The 18,855-nt window shown below is 40.5% G+C and overlaps 1 protein-coding gene across 7 annotated transcripts in view; it reads right to left on the reverse strand.

The window, feature by feature from the left end:
- PSD2 (pleckstrin and Sec7 domain containing 2) overlaps nt 1-18,855 on the reverse strand; it is a 73,952-nt gene that overhangs the window by 27,503 nt on the left and 27,594 nt on the right. For 6 of the 7 annotated variants that reach the window (XM_074212856.1, XM_074212854.1, XM_074212855.1 and 3 more), the window contains exons 3-4: nt 8,861-9,367; nt 7,672-7,866 (exon numbers count right to left, since the gene is read on the reverse strand). In XM_074212856.1, coding sequence (XP_074068957.1) covers nt 7,672-7,866; nt 8,861-9,367 — 702 coding nt within the window. The remainder of the gene's footprint in view (nt 1-7,671; nt 7,867-8,860; nt 9,368-18,855) is intronic. The other variant, XM_074212858.1, reaches the window with a different exon arrangement.

Raw genomic sequence — 18,855 nt, forward strand, 5'->3', positions numbered from 1 at the left:
TTGCTTTCTTTGTCTTCCTGATTCCACACCTAACATTCTATCCATTGTCCAATTTAATTGTTCCTCTGAGTTCACTAATGACCCCTTACTCCCTAAATCTGATGACATTTTTTAGTCCTCATCCTCTCTCTCTGCAACTTTTAATATTGTTGGCTTCTCTTCTGCCTCAGTTTCCATGAGTCTTGGTCTCTGGAGGTGCACCTCCATTATATCTCTTGAAAATATTCCTGTCTCTCCAGTAACACTATTATCCTACCACAAGTCACCTCTTGCTTTTGACTACCTAATTAATTTCTGACTCTCCACCTCTCTAATTCATCTTTCACATAATTGCCAAAATACTCTTAAGGTCCAGATCTGACCACATCACCCCTCTGCTCAGAAATTTTCTATTACTCCCTTCTAATAATTCCTTCACCTGGTCGCAGCTACTGAAGGTCTAGAAAAGACAGTTCTCACCATCAAGGTAAGATCAATGGGAAAGATCAAATTGTTCAACATATGGATATGATTTTTATCAATTGAAATGATATTAAAGAGTTGCCATCTGCTTTGCAGCAGCATCCTAAGGACCACTGGGACTTTCCATCTGACTTGTAGCTGAAAGGATCTGTAATGTCTTCCCTGCTCAAATGTGAACACCTTGAGACAGATGATGGCAGAGTAGATAGAAAACTGGGCTTCGAGTCAGGAAAGACCTGAGTTCAAATCCAACCACAGATACTTCCTAGCTATGTGACCCTAGATAAGTCACTTAACTTCTCTTTGCCTCAGTTTCCTCAACTGTAAAATAGGGATGCTAATAATATCTTACAGGATTGTTGTGTGGATCAAATGAGATAATATTAATATATAGTAATTATATATATGCATTGTACAATTCTATGCAAATGTGCATAAAGCATACCTATAAATATCTACTGTCTAATATATAATAAACATTATTTACATTTTTATTCTTTTCCCATTCTCCCCAAAACTAGACATATTAGCAAGTTCCCAAATTCATTTTTCCATCTCTCTATTCCATGCATTCATACCAGTTGGTCCCTGTCTCTAGAATGCCCTCCTTCCTCATCTACCCCTCTTATAATCCTTGTCTTTTTTCAAGACTTAACTCAGGTATCACCTCCTGGTTTATCCCCACCCCCAGTTATTTATACATACATTTATATATGTATGTATGTATGTATCTCCCCATTTCCCTCAGTTTCCTTTGTTCTACATATTAAATACATTTATATATTCAAAGATCAAAGGGTTCTGGAAGGGACCTTGGAAATTCTCTGTTCTAACCCCTCCTTTTACAATTAAAGAAACTGAGACCTAGAGTGATTAATTGTCTAGCCCAAAATCACACAGAGAAGAGGCAAGTTGTATTGTATTGCTGACAGCCCCAAGTAGAATTGAAGTCAGGAACTATCTAGGTTTTGTCTTTATGTATCCAGCACCTAACCTGAGGCCTGACATTGATGTTTAATTAATGTTTATTGAGTTGAATTGAGGTGTCAAAAATGGCAGAACTGGTCTTCTCAAAATGGGCTTGGCATATACCAGGAAGACTTGAAACTAGAAGTTAAGGTAGCTTCCCAACTAATCTTTGTAACACACACACACACACACACACACACACACATACACACACACGCCCCAAAGCCAAGGAATTACAAGATCAATATCAATGCCAGGAGCATGATTTGATATGCTAGTCTGAAAGAAGCCAGAAGGCCCTGAAGGCCACCAAGATAACAGGATATCCATCCCATGCTCACTCCCACCAATTCCCTTTGGTTCATACTCTTGCTCCATTCACCTATACCCTGCTTATTCTTCAAAGCCCAGATCAAGCTCCCCATCTTTTAGGAAATCTCCCTAGATTTCTCCAGATCACACTCTATTCCCCATACTCTTACATTTGGTAATATTTCGTTTTGTGTCATTCACTGTTTTGTGTGAGTAAATCTTGCCTCCCCAACTGTATTGGATGAGACTATGTTTTATTCTTCCTTGTATTCAGGAGTGAATTGTAAATGTTTATCAATTGGCTCTCAAAAAAACCCCCCAAAATTGTGCACCTATCACCCTTTTAAATTTAAACTGCATTCCTTCATCCCTTAAGTCTAGACAATCAAAAAATCAAAAACTTAATTTATAGCAGTTGCTGAATGCTGAAGTATGTTCCCACTTAAAAATTAACCATCATCTCTCTTATACAAGCTGACTCCAGTATATCACTGCTTTTATCTCCAGTCCCTGACACAGTTCAATCAAAGATCATGAAAGATCCCTGGAATTCAAAATCATAAGATCTTAGTTCTAACTAGCTGTCATTAATTGGCTGTCCAATATAGGTCAGATCAATTTTTCCTTCTTGAAGCCTTGTCTATAAAAATGAGGAGGTTAGAAGAGGTGATGTCCATGATTCCCTTCCAGTTCTGAGGGAAAAAGTAATACAATAGAAATCATGTTGAATTTTCAGACTTCTTGACTTTGTGCCCTCCCCCCCCCCCATACCGGTAGGATGTGGGCTAAGTCATTTAAAACCCTAGGTCACCTGTCTTCCAAATGATGGGGTTTGGACCACATTAGCCCTAAGATATCATTCTATTTAAAATCTTTGATTTCAATTGACCGCATGATCACTGTGACATGATTTGATGAAAAGATTCTGTCACACCCTGTATTGGAGCAAACACAAAACTTTCTGTTTGGCATTTAAAGCCCTTCAAAACCTAACCCCTTCCTACCTTTCCAGGCTTCTTACACTTTACTCCTTGACAAGTACTCCTCAATCACTGACATTGGCCTCTATCTCTCAGCTCCAGGCACTTTCTCTGGCTGTCCTCCATGCCTGGAATCCTTTCCCTCTCTATTCCAACCATTGACCTCCCTGGCTCCCTTTAAGTCCCAACTAAGATCTCACCTGCTGCAGGAAGCCTTTTCCCAATATCTCAACATCATTCCAGTGTTTTCCCTCTTTTAATGACTTCCTATTTATTCTGCATATAGCTTGCTTTGTTTATATTTGCTTGCATGTTTTCTCCGCGACTATATTTTAAGCTCCTGGAGGCCTGTTGCCTCTTTTTTATCTCAGGATCTAGCTGCAGTACTTGAAACATGGAAGGTGTTTAACAGGCGTTTATTGCATTGGATTGAAATCAGTCTGCATGATTTTATGAGGGGCAGCCAGATGGTGCAGTGGTGACCCCTGTTCAAAGGCAGAGCTCAGAGTGACCCTGGGCAAGTCATTTCACCCTGTTTACCTCAGTTTTCTCATGTGTAAAATGAGCTGGAGAAGGAAATGGCCAACCACTATCTTTTGCCAAAAACAAACAAACAAACACAAAAGGAACAGTGAAGAGTCGGACATGCCTGAAGCAACTGAACAACAAAACCAAAATTTTTTGGAAGGCGAATGTCCCCCTGTTGACCACCAGGGAGCGCAACGACCCTTGGACGTTTCTCACATCGGGTGAGACTTCTCCAAGTCCTCCGCTGGCGTGGCTGGGAGGTCGGCGCCCGGAGGACGCGTCCCCCTGGGCCGCTCGGGAGTCTAAAGGGGGGCGCACAAGCCACACAAACGGCCCGGAGACTCCCAGAGCCGCGGATGTGGAGATGCAGAGCCGGGGCCGGCCGCGGCACGGACGCAGAGACGCGGCCCGGAGCCGGCCTGGCCCCGGCGGACCGGCCCGGGCTTCACTCTACCCAACCCCCGGCCTCAGAGCACCCACATTGGCCCGGCCCCGGGCAGGCGCCGGACCAGGGCTGTGGCGGCGCCCGCCTTGGTGTGACGTCACGCCGTGCCAAGTCAGGGACCTTCATCAGCTGGATCCTAGTGACCCATCATGTGCCCGCCATGTGCCCGCGATGTGCCCGCGATGGGGCGGGCACCCTGCTAAGTTTTAGGAATGTCCAGACAGCTAACAGCTTTTGCCACTGCAGTCTCAGGGAGGAGACATCATGAAAACAGCTGCGGATAGGGGCGGCTAGGTGGAGCCAGGGAGAGCGCACCGGCCCTGGAGACCCGAGGACCTGAGTTCAGACGCTTAACCCCACTGCCTTGAAAAAACCTAAAAAAAAATAGCTGTGGACAAACAAGATAGACGGGAGATATGGGAAATAATCAACGCTAGAATTAAGACAGCTGGAATTTTGGTTGGGCTTTGGGAAAGCTAGAAATTGGAGATAAAGAGAGAGCATTCTAAGTACAGGGAACAGCCAGTGAAAATAACTTGGGGAAACTGGAATCGGGAGCATCTGAGTTCAAATCCAGACTCAGACATTTAATAGCTTCCTAGCTGTGTGGCCTTGGGCAAGTCAGTTAATCTCATGGCCTTGCCAAAACAAAAGAAAATGACTTCAGGATCACAGACAGAAAGCTGGAAGGGACCTTAAAGACTATCTCATCCAGCTCCTCCATTTTATAGAGGAGGAAATTGAAACTGAAAGATTAAATGACTTAACCAGCATCACAGTTAATGAATATCTGAGGCAGGATTTGAACTCGGGTCTTCCTCACTTAGGTTTTTTTGTTTTTTAGGGTTTTTTGCAAGGCAAACGGGGTTAAGAGGCTTGCCCAAGGCCACACAGGTAATTAAGTGTCTGAGGTCAGATTTGAACTCAGGTCCTCCTGATTCCAAGGCCGGTGCTCTTATCCACTGCGCAACCTAGCTGCCCATCAGGTCTTCCTGACTCCCAGCCAACTTCTCTATCCAATAGCCCAGCTGCTCAGGTCACTCAATCCATAGTGACTGACTCATTAGACCAACAAAATGAGCTTTATCTTGAACCTTAAGAGAAGCCCACACATTCCAGCCTGGTTGATCCACAGGAATCTTGTCTTGTCCTTACCTTCACCAATTTACACTGAATGGAGAATCACCACTACATTTGGAAATCTCCATCCTGGTTCAGGACAATTGAGAACAGACTATCCCCACTGCCTTTATCCTCATTCCTAAACACTCCAGCCCCGCTGGGGCAGAAGCAATGACACTGGATAGCTCAGAAAGGAAACCTATTTAGGACACCAGCAGGAACAAGGACATCATCCAGGGAGGAGGGTGAGGAGAGAAGAAATAGAATCATTTGAGGTCAGTGAAATGTGCCCCATTATTATTCTAAACTCCCACAGTCCCTAGACTAAAAGTTCCCCAAGTCAGGACCTGTGTCCAACCCAAACTTGCTATCTCCTGCAAAGTGTAATAACACTGTTGATGGCAGGAGGGAAGGCTTGAAGCTTCCTGAAGTGTGTTCACATCTCTCAAGTGTTGATCACCCTCTTCTCCTTGATATCTTCTGCTCTCTTAGTTTCCATGACATACTTTTCTTTCTTTCTTTTTAACATTTCCATAATAGTCATACTGTGAAAGAAAACATAGAGCCCCCCTCCAAAAAAAAAAAAAGAAGAAACCTCAAGAAAAATAAGTTTAAAAAGGTATGCTTCAGTTTAAAAAAGTATACTTCAATCTGTTTTCTGAAAATGATCAGCTTTCTGGGGGGGGGGGGGGAGGATAGATAGCATTCTTCATCATAAATTCTGCCTGACCACTCCTCCTGAGGCTCCTTTACTAGATTTTTCATCCAACTCAAACTTGCTAAAGATAGGTGTCCCACCAGGCTCTGTTCTGGGGCTTCCTCTCTTCTATTTCCCTTGGTGATCTCATCAGCTCCCATGGATTCATTTATAATTTCTATGCTAATAATTTCCAGATCAACTTATCCAGTCCTAACCCTCAAACTTACATCTCCAACCACCTATTAGATAACTCACATCAGATTTCCTGTAGACATCTTAAATCTGTCATATCATATTCATTTTCTTTTTTCCAAAAACCTCCCCCCTTCTGAATTTCCCTATTACTGTTCAAGACATCATTAACCTTCTTAACAATTAGGCTGAGAATATAGGTCTCATCCTTGACACCTCACTTTCTCACCCTCTCTCCCCATCTGATCTGTTACCAAAGTATGTCAATGCAACCTTTATAATATTTTTTCATATATGCCTCCTTTATTATCTACCCTAACCCTACTTTATATAAACCTCAATCCCCCTCATACTTGGATCATTGTCGTGATTGGTCCCCCTCCTTGCCTCTGTCCCTCACCATGCCAGTTCATTCTCTAATTGTCAAATTAATCATCCTAGCAGACCTTAATATTCAACAAATTCTTTTACCTCCAAGATCAAATATAAAATCCTCTGTCATTCAAAGTCCTTAACAACCTGGCCTTCTCCTACCTTTCCCAGTGTTTTTTTTATACCTCCCTCCCCTCTAGGTATTCTCACTGGCCTCCTAGCTGTTCATGAGGATAAGAGTTATCTCTAAACTGAGCATTTTCATTGTCCCCACCCCCATCCTAAAATACTTTCCCTCCTTATCTCTGTCTTTTGTCTCTTTATTGCTTCCTTCAAATCCCAGCTAAAATTCCATCTTGTATGAGCAGATGGATTTCACAAAAACCTAAAAATTTTTATATGAACTAATGTTGAGTGAAGTGAGCAGAACTAGGAGAACATTGTACACATTAATGGCAACATTGTGTGATGATCAACTGTGATACACTTAGCTCTTCTCAAGTAATACAGTGATCAAAGATAATTCTGAAAGACTTATGTTGGAAAAATATCCACATCCAGAGAAAGAACTTTGGAGTCTGAATGTAAACCAAAGCATTCTATTTTCACTTTTTAAAAATGTTTTTTTGTTTTTCCTTATGATTTTTCCCCTTTTGTTCTAATTCTTCTTTCACAACATGACTGGAAACATGTGTAATATGATTTTGCACATATGCATAACATATAACAGATGTGCTATCTTGGGGGAGGGGAAAATGAGAGGGAGAAAACTTTACAAAAATGAATGTTGAAAACTATTTTTACATATAATTGGAAAGATAATTTTAAAAAATAATAATAATAACAAAATAAAATAAAATTTGAGCTTTTTTTAATTCCTCTTAATATGTCCCTCTCTTGATTATCTTCCATTTATCCTGTTTATTTCTTGTCTGTACATAGTTGTTTAGATGTTCACTAGATTGTAAACTCCTTGAAGGAAGCCCCAGAGTTTAGATCAGTGTTTGGCATACAGTAGGAGCTTAATAAAGACTTTTCAACTTGACATTTTATCTGACTCTCAAACAACCTGATACGGAATAAAAAAATGTCAGAAGCCCACAGTAAGGAGTCAGGAGTAGCCTTGTACAAGTCACTTACTCTTTGTAAGACTTACTCCTTGTAAGACTTTCTTAGCTCTGACAATCTCTGATCCTGTGAGGTAGGTGGAGCATATATCATTATTTCCATTTGGCAGATAAGTAAACTGTGGCCTCTAAAAGGACAGTAACATGCCCAAATTCCCCATGGCTACATTATAGTAGAATCTGATCTAGAACCCAAATAGTAGCTATCTCCAAGTCCAACACTCCTCTCAATAAATATAATGACAATAAGAGGAAATGAATATCTGCTGGAGGAAAGGGCATAGGAATATCATCATAGGCCTTGGGCTAGAAAGGATATTAGAAGCTAGTTATTATTGGAAACTAAATAAGAACTCACTTTTCATTTTACAGATGAGGACGCTGAGACCCAAGGAAGTTTAAGTGCCTAGGATCAGACAGTAAACATCAAAGATAGGAAGAAGCAAAGGAGGGGGCACTCACTTCTTACTGAGCTGGCGGGCGATGTCACAGCGCTTGAAACCCTCCAGGTGGTAGAGGCGCCGGGCTAATCTCTTGGCTGCCTCATTAACTGCCTGGCATCCATTGGCCAAGGTGTCTGTGCTTCCATGATCCAGTTGCTCCATGCTGCCCAGGTCAGAATCAGAGTCTGACAATGCATCCTTCAAGCTTGGGTCACTGGAGTAGAAATAAAAACAATGTAAGTAGAGCCAGGGATTTGGGGTGATCTGAAAAGGAGTGAGAAGGATTGAAACTTGGGACCTTTAACAATTGTGAGTCAGAACAAGGGAAAAAAACCTGAAACTTGTGGGGAGAGTAAGACCTTGAGTAGAACTGTTAAGACCACTAGACTTTTCTCCCTTCTCCTGTTATGGAAGCTCATGGGATCAGAGACCTTTTGAAAAGTGGAGGGGATCTTGTCCCTTTCATTTAATTTTAAAGGTGAGGAAAATGAAGACCAGGAAAAATGAAGTGATAGGTAGTAAAAAAAATAATAAATGGCAAATGAGGGTAGCAAATGAGGGAGCTGAGATTTAAACTAAAGCCCTCTACTCTAGATACAGGACCCTTTCTCTGAAGATCTCTGAAAGACTAATGGACCCTCAGCAGCTGGGCCTTGATGTAAGGATGGAGGTGGGGATGGGGGAGAGAGAGAAAAGTTATATCTGAAAGCAACAGTGTGGACAAAAATGATGCTGGGAATGCTAGTTACCTGGAATACTCAGAGGTCTTTGCTAATTTAGAAGCATTTAATGAATGAAGGACTGAGGACTTGACAACAGATCAAGGCTTGGACAGGGCCTTGGCTTCTGCACATAGTACTTCCCTCCCTCAAAGATGGGACTCTTGTTTCATCCTCCCCTTATTTTCCTTCCCACATCCCCAAGGACAGCAAGGAACTCAGTCATCTGTGTCCTTGAAATTTCACAGCCCCTATCAACAATAGACTTATCCCTGACACATGCCCTGGCTGCTGGTTTTCTTTGCAACAGGTTCAGATAGGGAAACCAAGACCCAGAATGGTCAAGATAGCTTCCCACAGTCACAGAGTGTATCAATGGGAAGTAACACCAGACCTTTCTCTATGGCAAAAAAAAAGACTAATATTACAGATATTGAGTCCATTAGTGACCAATGGTAATGAGATGATGTGTGGCTCCTTCTGCCTCACCTTACAGAATTAATAAGTTTGGTTGTGTCATCTTCCTCCTCTTCCTCTTCTTCTGTGTCCTGGGTGGTAGTAGCATGGTAGCCATTGGGAACAACCTTCAAAGAGAGTCGACTCAGGACATTTTCTGATCGACTGCTGGTAATGGAGTGTCTCAGGGGACTCCCAAACTCCCCATCTACCAACCCAGCCTCAGCCCCATCTTGCCTATCTGTGGTCTCCTCCCCAACCCTATCTCTGTCCTCTGGCTGGACCTCAGTCGGTTCTGGGCTCTCCTTGACCCTTTGTTGAATGAGTGGGGTGAGAGGCACCTCCAAGCTGACACAGCTGTCAGTCTCATCAGTGAGGCTCAGAACGTCCAGCGAGTCCAGGCTGCTGTAGTATGTCCCTTTCATCAACTCTGACTCCACAATCTTTTCAAAAGTGGAGCTAAAGCCATCCCGGATGTCCTTAAAGGGAAATGACTCGCCATCTTCCTGGCACTCACTGGTCTCTGGCTCCTCAAATAGCCTGTAAGACACAAAGATTGAGGTTAGACCCTTCCCAATCCTATGAAAGGAGGTAGACAATATGGGAGAGGCCCCTGGCCTTCACCATTCCTTCTTCTTCCTGCCTTTTAATTATAGTTGTTCTCTGATATCCTATACTCTTGATCTCTCTGCTGTATTTGCACTCCTTTCTCAAAATTCTTCCTTAATCATTGCAAAAGTACAGTTCTTCACAGATGTGAAGGACTATGGATATGGAATTCTGCAAGCACTATCTTGATTCAATTGATGGATTGGTTAGTTTTATTGAATAACATTTTAAAATCTTTCCTTTTTTCGTTATAAGGCATGGTTCACTGGGTAGATGGGGGAGGGGGAGAATTTTCAGAAATGAAGATGATGTAAAAACAAAAAATATCAATTAACTTTTAAGCATTCTACCTTGATTCTTACAACACTGACTATCCCCCATGTCTGTCAAAATCTTGGAGTCTTCTCTCAACTCCTCTTTCCTTTATTCTTGATATTTAGCTAGCAACGAAGTCCTGCCAATTTATCATTCCAAATGTGTCATTAATCCACCTCCTTTTTATTCCCACTGTCATTACCTTTGTTCAGATTTCATCTCATTTCTAGACATCACAACAACTTATTCCCTACCTTTGTCTCTTCCCTCCCCTCATCCACATCCTGCACACCAGGGTCAGATTAATCTTCTTTAATTTCTTCTTAAATGATGTCCCTCCCTTGCTCTAGAACCTATAATAGCTCCCTCTTGCCTCCACCACTAAATTTAAAGCATCATTCAAGGTTCTCCATAATATAATCCTTCCATGCTGATCTGATTTTTCTATTATTCTCCTAAAGGTACCTTCTCCTAGTAGTACAGTGAGTAGGGCACCAGGAGTGATCAGGAAGACCTGAGTTCAAATTCAGCATCACACACTAACTAGCTGTGTAACCCTAGGCAATCACTTAGCCTCAGTTTCCTCAGTTGTAAAGTGGAAGTGATTAGAGCACCCATTTCCCAGCATTGTTATGAGGATTAAATGAAATAATCATTGTAAAGTGCTTGGGAAAACACTTGGCTCATAGCACTTTAAATGGTAACTAATTGTAAAACAGCTTTGTTCACCAACCCACAAGTATTCACTCTTTCTTATGCATTTTTGTTGATCTTCCAATCCGTAGCTGATATGAGTTCCTTTCTATATTCATTTAAATCCTACTTTACCTTTCAAGACCCAAATCAAGCTTGATCTCCTTCCTTGATCACTGAAGTCTAGACTAATCTAACCTCTCAATGAACTCCTTCAGCTCTTCAGTCTATACCACAGTTAATCATTTAATGATTCTTCATTTCATGTGTAGATAGATGTCATCTTCCCACCTAAACCCTAAAATCCCTGAAGGCAGTAATTATGTCTTCTTCAGTGTCACCTGAAACCCTGAGATGCAAAATTAAGCAAAAACATAGTCCCTGCTTTCATGAAACTCCCACCTATTGAGGATGGCTACATTATACACAAATAAGTGTAACACACACTAGAGCTAGCATGAAAGAAGATTGAGAGGCAAAAACAACCCTGGGTAATGGGTAGAGAAGCAGGCAACTTTGGAAGCAGGAAGATCTGTGGTCAAGTTATGTCCCAGACATGTGGCCCCAACAAATAATTGAATTTCTCGAATCTCCAGGAAACCCTGAGACTAGGCAAGTTTCCACACTAGGAATTCCCTACAATCAAATAAAATCAGAGGGAATAAGTAATAACACTGTGCTTTTTTAAGGTGGAAAGGAGAGAAGATCTGCAGACATCAATAGTCAATGACAGAGAGGTGATGGACCCAGGGAGCAGAATGAGACATATTATTTTGGACATAACCAGTCAGGCATTTGTTCTGCTCAACTATATCCAAATTTACAAGACTTTTATTTTTCATTCTTTTTTTTCAGTGAGGAGAAAGAAAACAAATTTTGTTAATTGAAAATTAACTTTTTATGGGGGCGGCTAGGTGGCACAGTGGATAGAGCGCCCCGGCCCTGGAGTCAGGAGTACTTGAGTTCAAATCCGACTTCAGACACTTAATAATTACCTAGCTGTGTGGCCTTGGGCAAGCCACTTTAACCCCATTGCCTTGCAAAAACTAAAAAAAAAAAAAAAAAAAATGAACTTTTTGTAATCATCAATGGTCAAGCCTCAATTGTCCCACAATGGTCATGAGACCAGTGCTATGCAATGCATAGCCTAGGATTCCTCCTTCACACTTTCCCATAGACAAATCCAACCTATTCTGATGTCCCATTCCCACTTCCATCCTTCACTGCACCCACAAAAAAGAACCTGAGCAAGAATCTCAGAGAAGGGAGGACCCTGGAACTTTTCCATCCATTTCTTCCCTATCCCACTCTTTTCACTCCTTGATGGAATAAGTTAAGGCTTAATCAAAGACAGAGTCCAAAAGGGACAAGGAGTAGCAAAATCACAAGGAAAAGGCAAAAATAAAACAGAAGGGGGAAGAGACAGAATAGAATCTGAGCCCAGGCAAGCTTGTCACAAAACTATTTGCAGTGTTCAGATGGATAATGGACTATAGTATTTACAAACAAATTCATATGTCTGGCTCAAAGCCCAGTCATATCCAGGGTCCAATCCCACCCCCACCCCACTCCCTACTTCCCCACTGGAAAATACACTGCAGAATATGAATAATATAGTGAGATATAAGATGATGTACTAAATGACAATGTAAAACAAAAGCAGAATCTGAGCAGTAAAAAAACTGACTATAGTGTTATTAATTATCTAGTTACATTAATGATGATGATGATGATGGTTTTTCTTTTTACCCAGATCTGTTTTCTTAGATGTAAAAGATAGCTTGGTAAGAAATCCATGGCTGTTTTGGTGCAGTTGGCAACCTCTCTCACTTAATCCAACCTCCAGGAGCTCCAAGACAAATGCTAAGGATCTCATAGCTAGTATATATCATAGGTTTGATGTGCAATCAGTTTTTCCAGACTCCAAGGCCAGCTCCCTTTCATTATAGCATACTGCCTCTCAATTAGTACCACTACCAAAATATAAAGAATTTTTAACAGTTATAAAGTAAACACCAATGACAGAATTTGTCAGGATTAACTATGGATATCAGTTACAATAAATTTGTTTTTGTTTTCTCTTTTTTTTCCCCCCAAAGAGATGGGATGTGAGAGAGAAAGAAAAAAAAGATTTCTGAGACTTATATGAACTGATCATAAGTGAAGTGAGCAGAACCAGAAGAGTATTGTACAGAGTAATAGCAACATTATGCAATGACCAATTATAATAGATTTTAACTCTTCTAAGCAATACAATGATCCAAGATAATTCCAAAAGACTCATGATGGAATATTATCTACACCCAAAGAAAGAAATATGATTACAACCAAAGCATACTCATTTTCATTATTTTTGTTTTTTGTGTTTTTCTCTTCCCTTTTATTTCAGTTCCTTCATACCATGACTAAAGCAGAAATGTTAAACATGATTGTATATATATACCTATATCAGGGAGGGAAGAAAAGAAAGGAAGAAAGCAAATAGTAAATTTGAAATTTGAAATTCAAAATCTCATAAAAATGAATGTTGAAAACTATTTTACATGTAATTGGAAAAAATAAAATACAATTAAGTGGAGAAAAAAGAAAATAGATTTTTGTCCATTTTTTAAAAAATAGTTGAGTGGGACAGCTAGGTGGCACAGCAGAGCACTGGCTCTGGATTCAGGATGACCTGAGGTCAAATCAGACCTCAGACACTTAATATTTGCCTAGCTGTGTGACCTTGGGCAAGTCACTTAACCTCATTGCCTTGCAAAAAAAATAGTTGAGTGTCACCTATGTGGCAAGTTGCATATACTTTTAAATCTGGGCTCCAGAGGAGAGTGAGAGACTGGTGACTTTGCCCATTCCTGCTTTATTTACATCCACTTCATTTCCAAATCATGACATCAGCTTTCCAAAATCATGATCCTCTTTGAGAATGAAGACAACAACCCCACTTTCAAATATCGTTAGTTTTGAATAACCACTTTATTTTGTTATAAGAGATTTCCCAAGAGAAGAAGTAGAGTGGATTATCAGTAAATGTATTAAATATATATATCAATAAAACATTTTTAAAAAATAAAACACCCCCCAAAATTTTTGTTGCTATATCTTGTTTAAATTAACAAAAACTGGGGCAGCTAGGTGGCCCAGTGGATAAAGCACCAGCCTTGGAGTCAGGTGTACCTGGGTTCAAATCCGGTCTCAGACACTTAATAATTATCTAGCTGTGTGGCCTTATGCAAGCCACTTAACCCCATTTGCTTTGCAAAAAATCTAAAAATTAATTAATTAATTAATTAGCAAAAACTTGGGGCAGCTAGGTGGTGCAGTGAACAGAGCACCGGCCCTGGAGTCAGGAGTACCTGAGTTCAAATCTGACCTCAGACACTTAATAATTACCTAGCTGTGTGGCCTTGGGCTAGCCACTTAACCCCACTGCCTTGCAAAAAATTTAATTAATTAATTAACAAAAACTTTTTTAAAAGGGATGGGAACAGGACCAGTGATTTAATTGCTGTAGGGAAAGAATAGCCAGCATTTTAAATTAAATGCCTTGCCTGCCCAAGATCACATAAGTCAATATATTCAGAGATGGGATTTTAACCCAGTTCTTGACTTCAAGGCAAGTTCTCTACTACTATAACAACAAAACTATAAATGACAGAATTTATATTGTCATGTTTGATTTTTTTCCCCTGTTTCTGTATTTGAGTATTTGCTTTTGTGGTTGATTACTGAGCTTAGAATAGGCTTGGATATAGGGGAACTGCAGGAGAGAAGTATAGACCTAGCCTTTGACACATGCCCCTGCCTTCCATAATACCTCTTTGCCACCCCCCCTCTCTCCCCCCAACCCAGAGAAATCAAATGATAAAGCATTACTACAATTCAATTCTGGACAGAATCCTCCTGCTCTGATACACTGGCTATGTCTCTCCCCTCTTCATCTTCCTCCAAAAAGGCAACATGGCACAGTGGAAAAAGAACCCTACTCTGGAGTCAGAGGTTCAAAGTCCACCCTATCACCCTTGATGCTTACTACTTCAATCACCTTGATCAAGCTATTTCATTTCTCTTCCCTCATCTGTAAAATAAAAAAGTTAGAATAAAGGACTTCTGAACTAAAGCTTTGAGCCTTAGAAGGCAGGAGAGAGAGAAGGAGAATTTTAACTTGGACTCAGACCTGAGAACTCTGCAGCATTTCCTGCCTTGTTCAGCTGCACCCTGAGTCCCAAATCCCAGAGATGTAAGAAGAAAGGGAGAGGACCTTAGTTTGAATCCCAGCTCTTCTTTGTACTACTTAGCAGTATAACTTTGACCAAGTTGTTTGACCTTACTGGTTAATTTATTATTACTGATTTCAAATACAGGTCTAGATGAGTTCTAATGTCTCTTCAAACTCTAAAACTATAAGTCTAAGAACAGCAAACCCAGACCCAACCTGGCAGAGTCATATTGCTGAAAGTAAGGACCAGCTGAGTTTCTTAGGCTGCTGGGTGACCACAAGATGCCTAGGTGAACCAAAGTCTGGCTGGGAGATGTTTCTAAATAGCCATATAAAGGGATACTCTACCTTAGCCCAGACCTTCTGTACAGGGAGTTAAAGGGATGAAGGGATATGAATGGATTGGAATAATCTAGTACCATACATTTATTAAACTCCTATAAGATGTCAGACATTGTGTTAAATCCAAGGATGCAAAGAAAGACAAAAATACTATCTATTCTCAAGGAGTTTATAATCTAGGAAAAAATATTCAAAGTATACACAAGATACATGAAAGATAATCTCAAAAGGGAACTGGTAAGAGCTTCTTTTAGGTGATATTTTATCTAAACCAGGAAAGCCAAGAGGCAGACATAAGGAGGAAGAGCAGTCCAGGCATGAAGCTGAAAATACCTGAAGTTGGGAGATGGGAGAGAGAGTTTTGCCCAAGGAACATTGTTTATTGTCAGTGGATTGCAGAGAACATGGGAGAGGATAAGATGTCAAAAGTTTGGAAAGGCAAATAGGGGACCAGGTTATGAAAATCTTTAAATGCCAAATAGAGGATTCATATAAAATGTATATAAAATGGAGGGAGTTTACTAAATAGGTAGGTAACATGGTCAGACTTGAGTGTTTGACCACTGAATGGAGGATGGACTGAAATAAGGAAAGATTAAAGGATGGAAAACAACAAGGTGTTTAATGTGATTGTCCACGTGCTGAAGTTATAAGGTCCTGTCATCAGGGTGCTAGCAGTGTCAGGGGAGAGAAGGGGAGAATACATGAGAGATGTTAGGAAGGTAGAGTAGATAGGACTTGGCAACAGTTTGAATATTAGAGAGTGAGAAGAAATAGTCAAAGATGAAACCCAGGATGCATCTACTTCAGTGGGAGGATGGTGGTACTCTCCACAGTAAAAGGTATTAACTGGGAAGGCTCAGATCATTCACAATGTGGGAGACACCAGGAAGAAGACGCTCTTTATATGCCTACCCCAACAGGGGAGCAGCTTCTTTCCATTAGTTGTTTAGCCCAAACTGGTTACATCTGGTCTTGTTCACCCACAACATGAACACCATTCCCTGAGCTAGGTGGGGAATGGGCAGCTTTTCCCTTGCCCTTAGATCTTCTAGCTTGGGATTTTGTTCTGTTTCATTTGGCCTGTTCAATTCTAGGCACCTGGAGAGGAGTCCCGGACCTGGGAGCTTGAGTCATGATGATTCTGGAGTCAGCATTTCAGGTTAAATGTTGCTGCTAGACCATCAAAGAGACCCTGAGAAGTCATAGAAGCAAGAGTCAGAGTGTGATCAGGACTCAAGTCCAGGGGAGCTTTGGCCCCTGGAATTGGTAAGAATATGCTCTACTGAACATGAGGTAATCTGTGAACCTAATGGCCCCTCCCTCCCTAAAGACTGAGAAGGTTAAGGGGGGAGAGGGCAAGAATTATGCCTCCAGATGTTGAGAGAATGTTTGTTTATTCTTGCTATTCCTTTGAAGTAAATATTCCTATACAAAAAAAAAAGCTCATCTAATTTTTAAGTGATTAGAGGAAACTGAGATGTCATGGTCCTGAAACAGAGATAACACAAACTGTGGTAGCTTGAGTTAATGACAGGTATAAGGAGCCATCCTCCCAGCTTCCTTAAGGGTATCAGAGAACCCTGGGGAAAGGGTGAAATGCAGCATACCTTAACCTCAGGAAATGAAGACCAGAGTAGTTACTGTCACATAGGAAAGTTAGGAAAGGGGGAAGATTTGAGGGGAGAGATAATGAACTCAGTTTTGGGCCTGATGATTTTAAGATACTCTCAAGACATTCAATTTGAAATATATCTAACAGACATTTGGAGATTTAAGACTGGGGGTCAGGAGAGAGGGTTAGATTGGATAAACAGATCCAAGAATCAGTGCATAGAGATGACAGTTGAATCTGTGGAGCTGATGAAATCATCAGGCAAAGTAGCTGAGAAGGGGAAGAGAAGATGGCTCAGGACAAATTCTTCATGATATCTACAGTTAGGAGATATGAATTGGATAAAGATCCAGAAAGAGCAGTCAGATAGGTAGGAAAAGAACCAGGAGAGAGTTGTGGTAACTCAAACCTAGAGAGAAAAGAATATTGAGAAAAGTAGGACTATCAGTAGTGTTAGAGGCTGCAAAGAAATCAAGAGGGAAAAGGATTAAGAAAAGGCCATTAGATTTACTTGGTGATTAAGAGCTCATGGATAAAAAAAAATGGGAAAAAAACCAAGAAATCATTGGTAAAATTGGAGAGAGTAGTTTCAGTTGAATGATGAGATCAGAAACCAGATTACTGTCAGGTACAAAAAGATTTAGAAGAAAATGAAGATGCCAATTATAGACTGTCTCCTTGAGGAGTTTATCAACAAAAGGACATTAGGATGATAGCTAATAGGACTTTATATCAAGGAAAACCTTATTTACTTAAATTTTTTGAATAAACAAAATTACAAAACTTTTCTCCCTTTCACCTCTGCTAATTGAGACCAAAAAGGAGGAGGAGAAAACCTTCTTACAAATATGCATGGTCAAGCAAAACAAATTTCCATACTATGTCCAAAAGAAATACATACACCCTTATTATATGTATAGACTCATAAATACATGTGTATATATATCCATATATATGTGGATATACACGTGCATACACACGCATGCTTTCATGCATGCACCCACACCAAATCTATCTATCTATATCTCTGTGTGTGTGTGTATTTCTTACTGACTTTATTCACTTCACTTTTGCACCAGTTCATATAAGTTTCTCAGGTTACTCTGAAATCATTCTCTTCATCCTTTTTTACAGCACAGTAGGATCTCATCACATTTGTTCAGCCATTCCCCATTTGATGGGCATTCCCATCAGATTCCCATTCTTTGTCATCTCAAAAAGAGCAATAAATATTTTTGTATAGCTTTAGTTACTAGAATTTGGTTTGCATACAACTAATCCCTGCCTCAATCCACCTTTAATCTTGCTTCTCCCTTCTCCAACTTGCTCTATTTCCCTATTCACTGAAATGTATTTCTGTACCCAATTCTATATGTGCATGTGTAGATAGATAGATAGATAGATAGATAGATGATAGATAGATAAGATATTTAGATATTCTTCTAGATTAAGCTATTAAACTTCTATCAGCCAGGTAGGAAACACTGCTAGTTCCAAGTGACAAAACTGCAACCTTTCCTTTCTGGGCCTGCCTGGGTTATTCCTCTGCAGTCTTCAGACTGGTTTAGATGCTGGAACTGAGGCCTTGCCCTGCTACTGGGAGTCCAAACCACATTTCACTGCTTACTTCTGAACTTGGTCCTTTTTTGTTATAAAGGGAAGTGCCCTATATCGATTTCTCACCCTGGATTTCCACTCAAGTGCAGGTTTTCTATCTATCTATCCTGGATCTGTGACTTGGAACTAGGTAGTGAGTGACAAGGCTTTCAAATTTTTTCACAATTTGTACAAGATTCCATTTGGATATGAGTCTCAGACCCCTTCTTTCCCCAAAACACAGGCTCTCCCTGTTCTGAAATATTCCAATTACAGTACATTCCTAGCCAATTCCCATTCCCAGTGTCCACAGACATGTCTCCCTAGGTAATTCTGGGTTGGAAAAAAATGAATCATTGTGACTTTTTCTTGGATTTTCCCATCAGGACTCAGTATGGGGCATTTTCCAAAATTAATTAGAAGAGTTTAGAAGGGGGAAGGTAGATCACTGTTTATCTTCTTGCTACTCTATCATCTTGTGTAGCCTTATTTTTAAAGTTCGGTCCAATATCTGAATTCAGTCCTCCTTCTTAAACAGTAAATCAAGCTCCAGGGAGGAGTAGGGGGTGAAAGAGACAGGAAATAAGAGATGCAGAGACGAGTACAACTGGGAGTACTCTAAAGGGGTAAAGAGAAAGAGAA

This window comes from Macrotis lagotis, chromosome 1 (genome assembly GCF_037893015.1).
Source record: "Macrotis lagotis isolate mMagLag1 chromosome 1, bilby.v1.9.chrom.fasta, whole genome shotgun sequence".
Taxonomy (NCBI): Eukaryota; Metazoa; Chordata; class Mammalia; order Peramelemorphia; family Peramelidae; genus Macrotis; species Macrotis lagotis.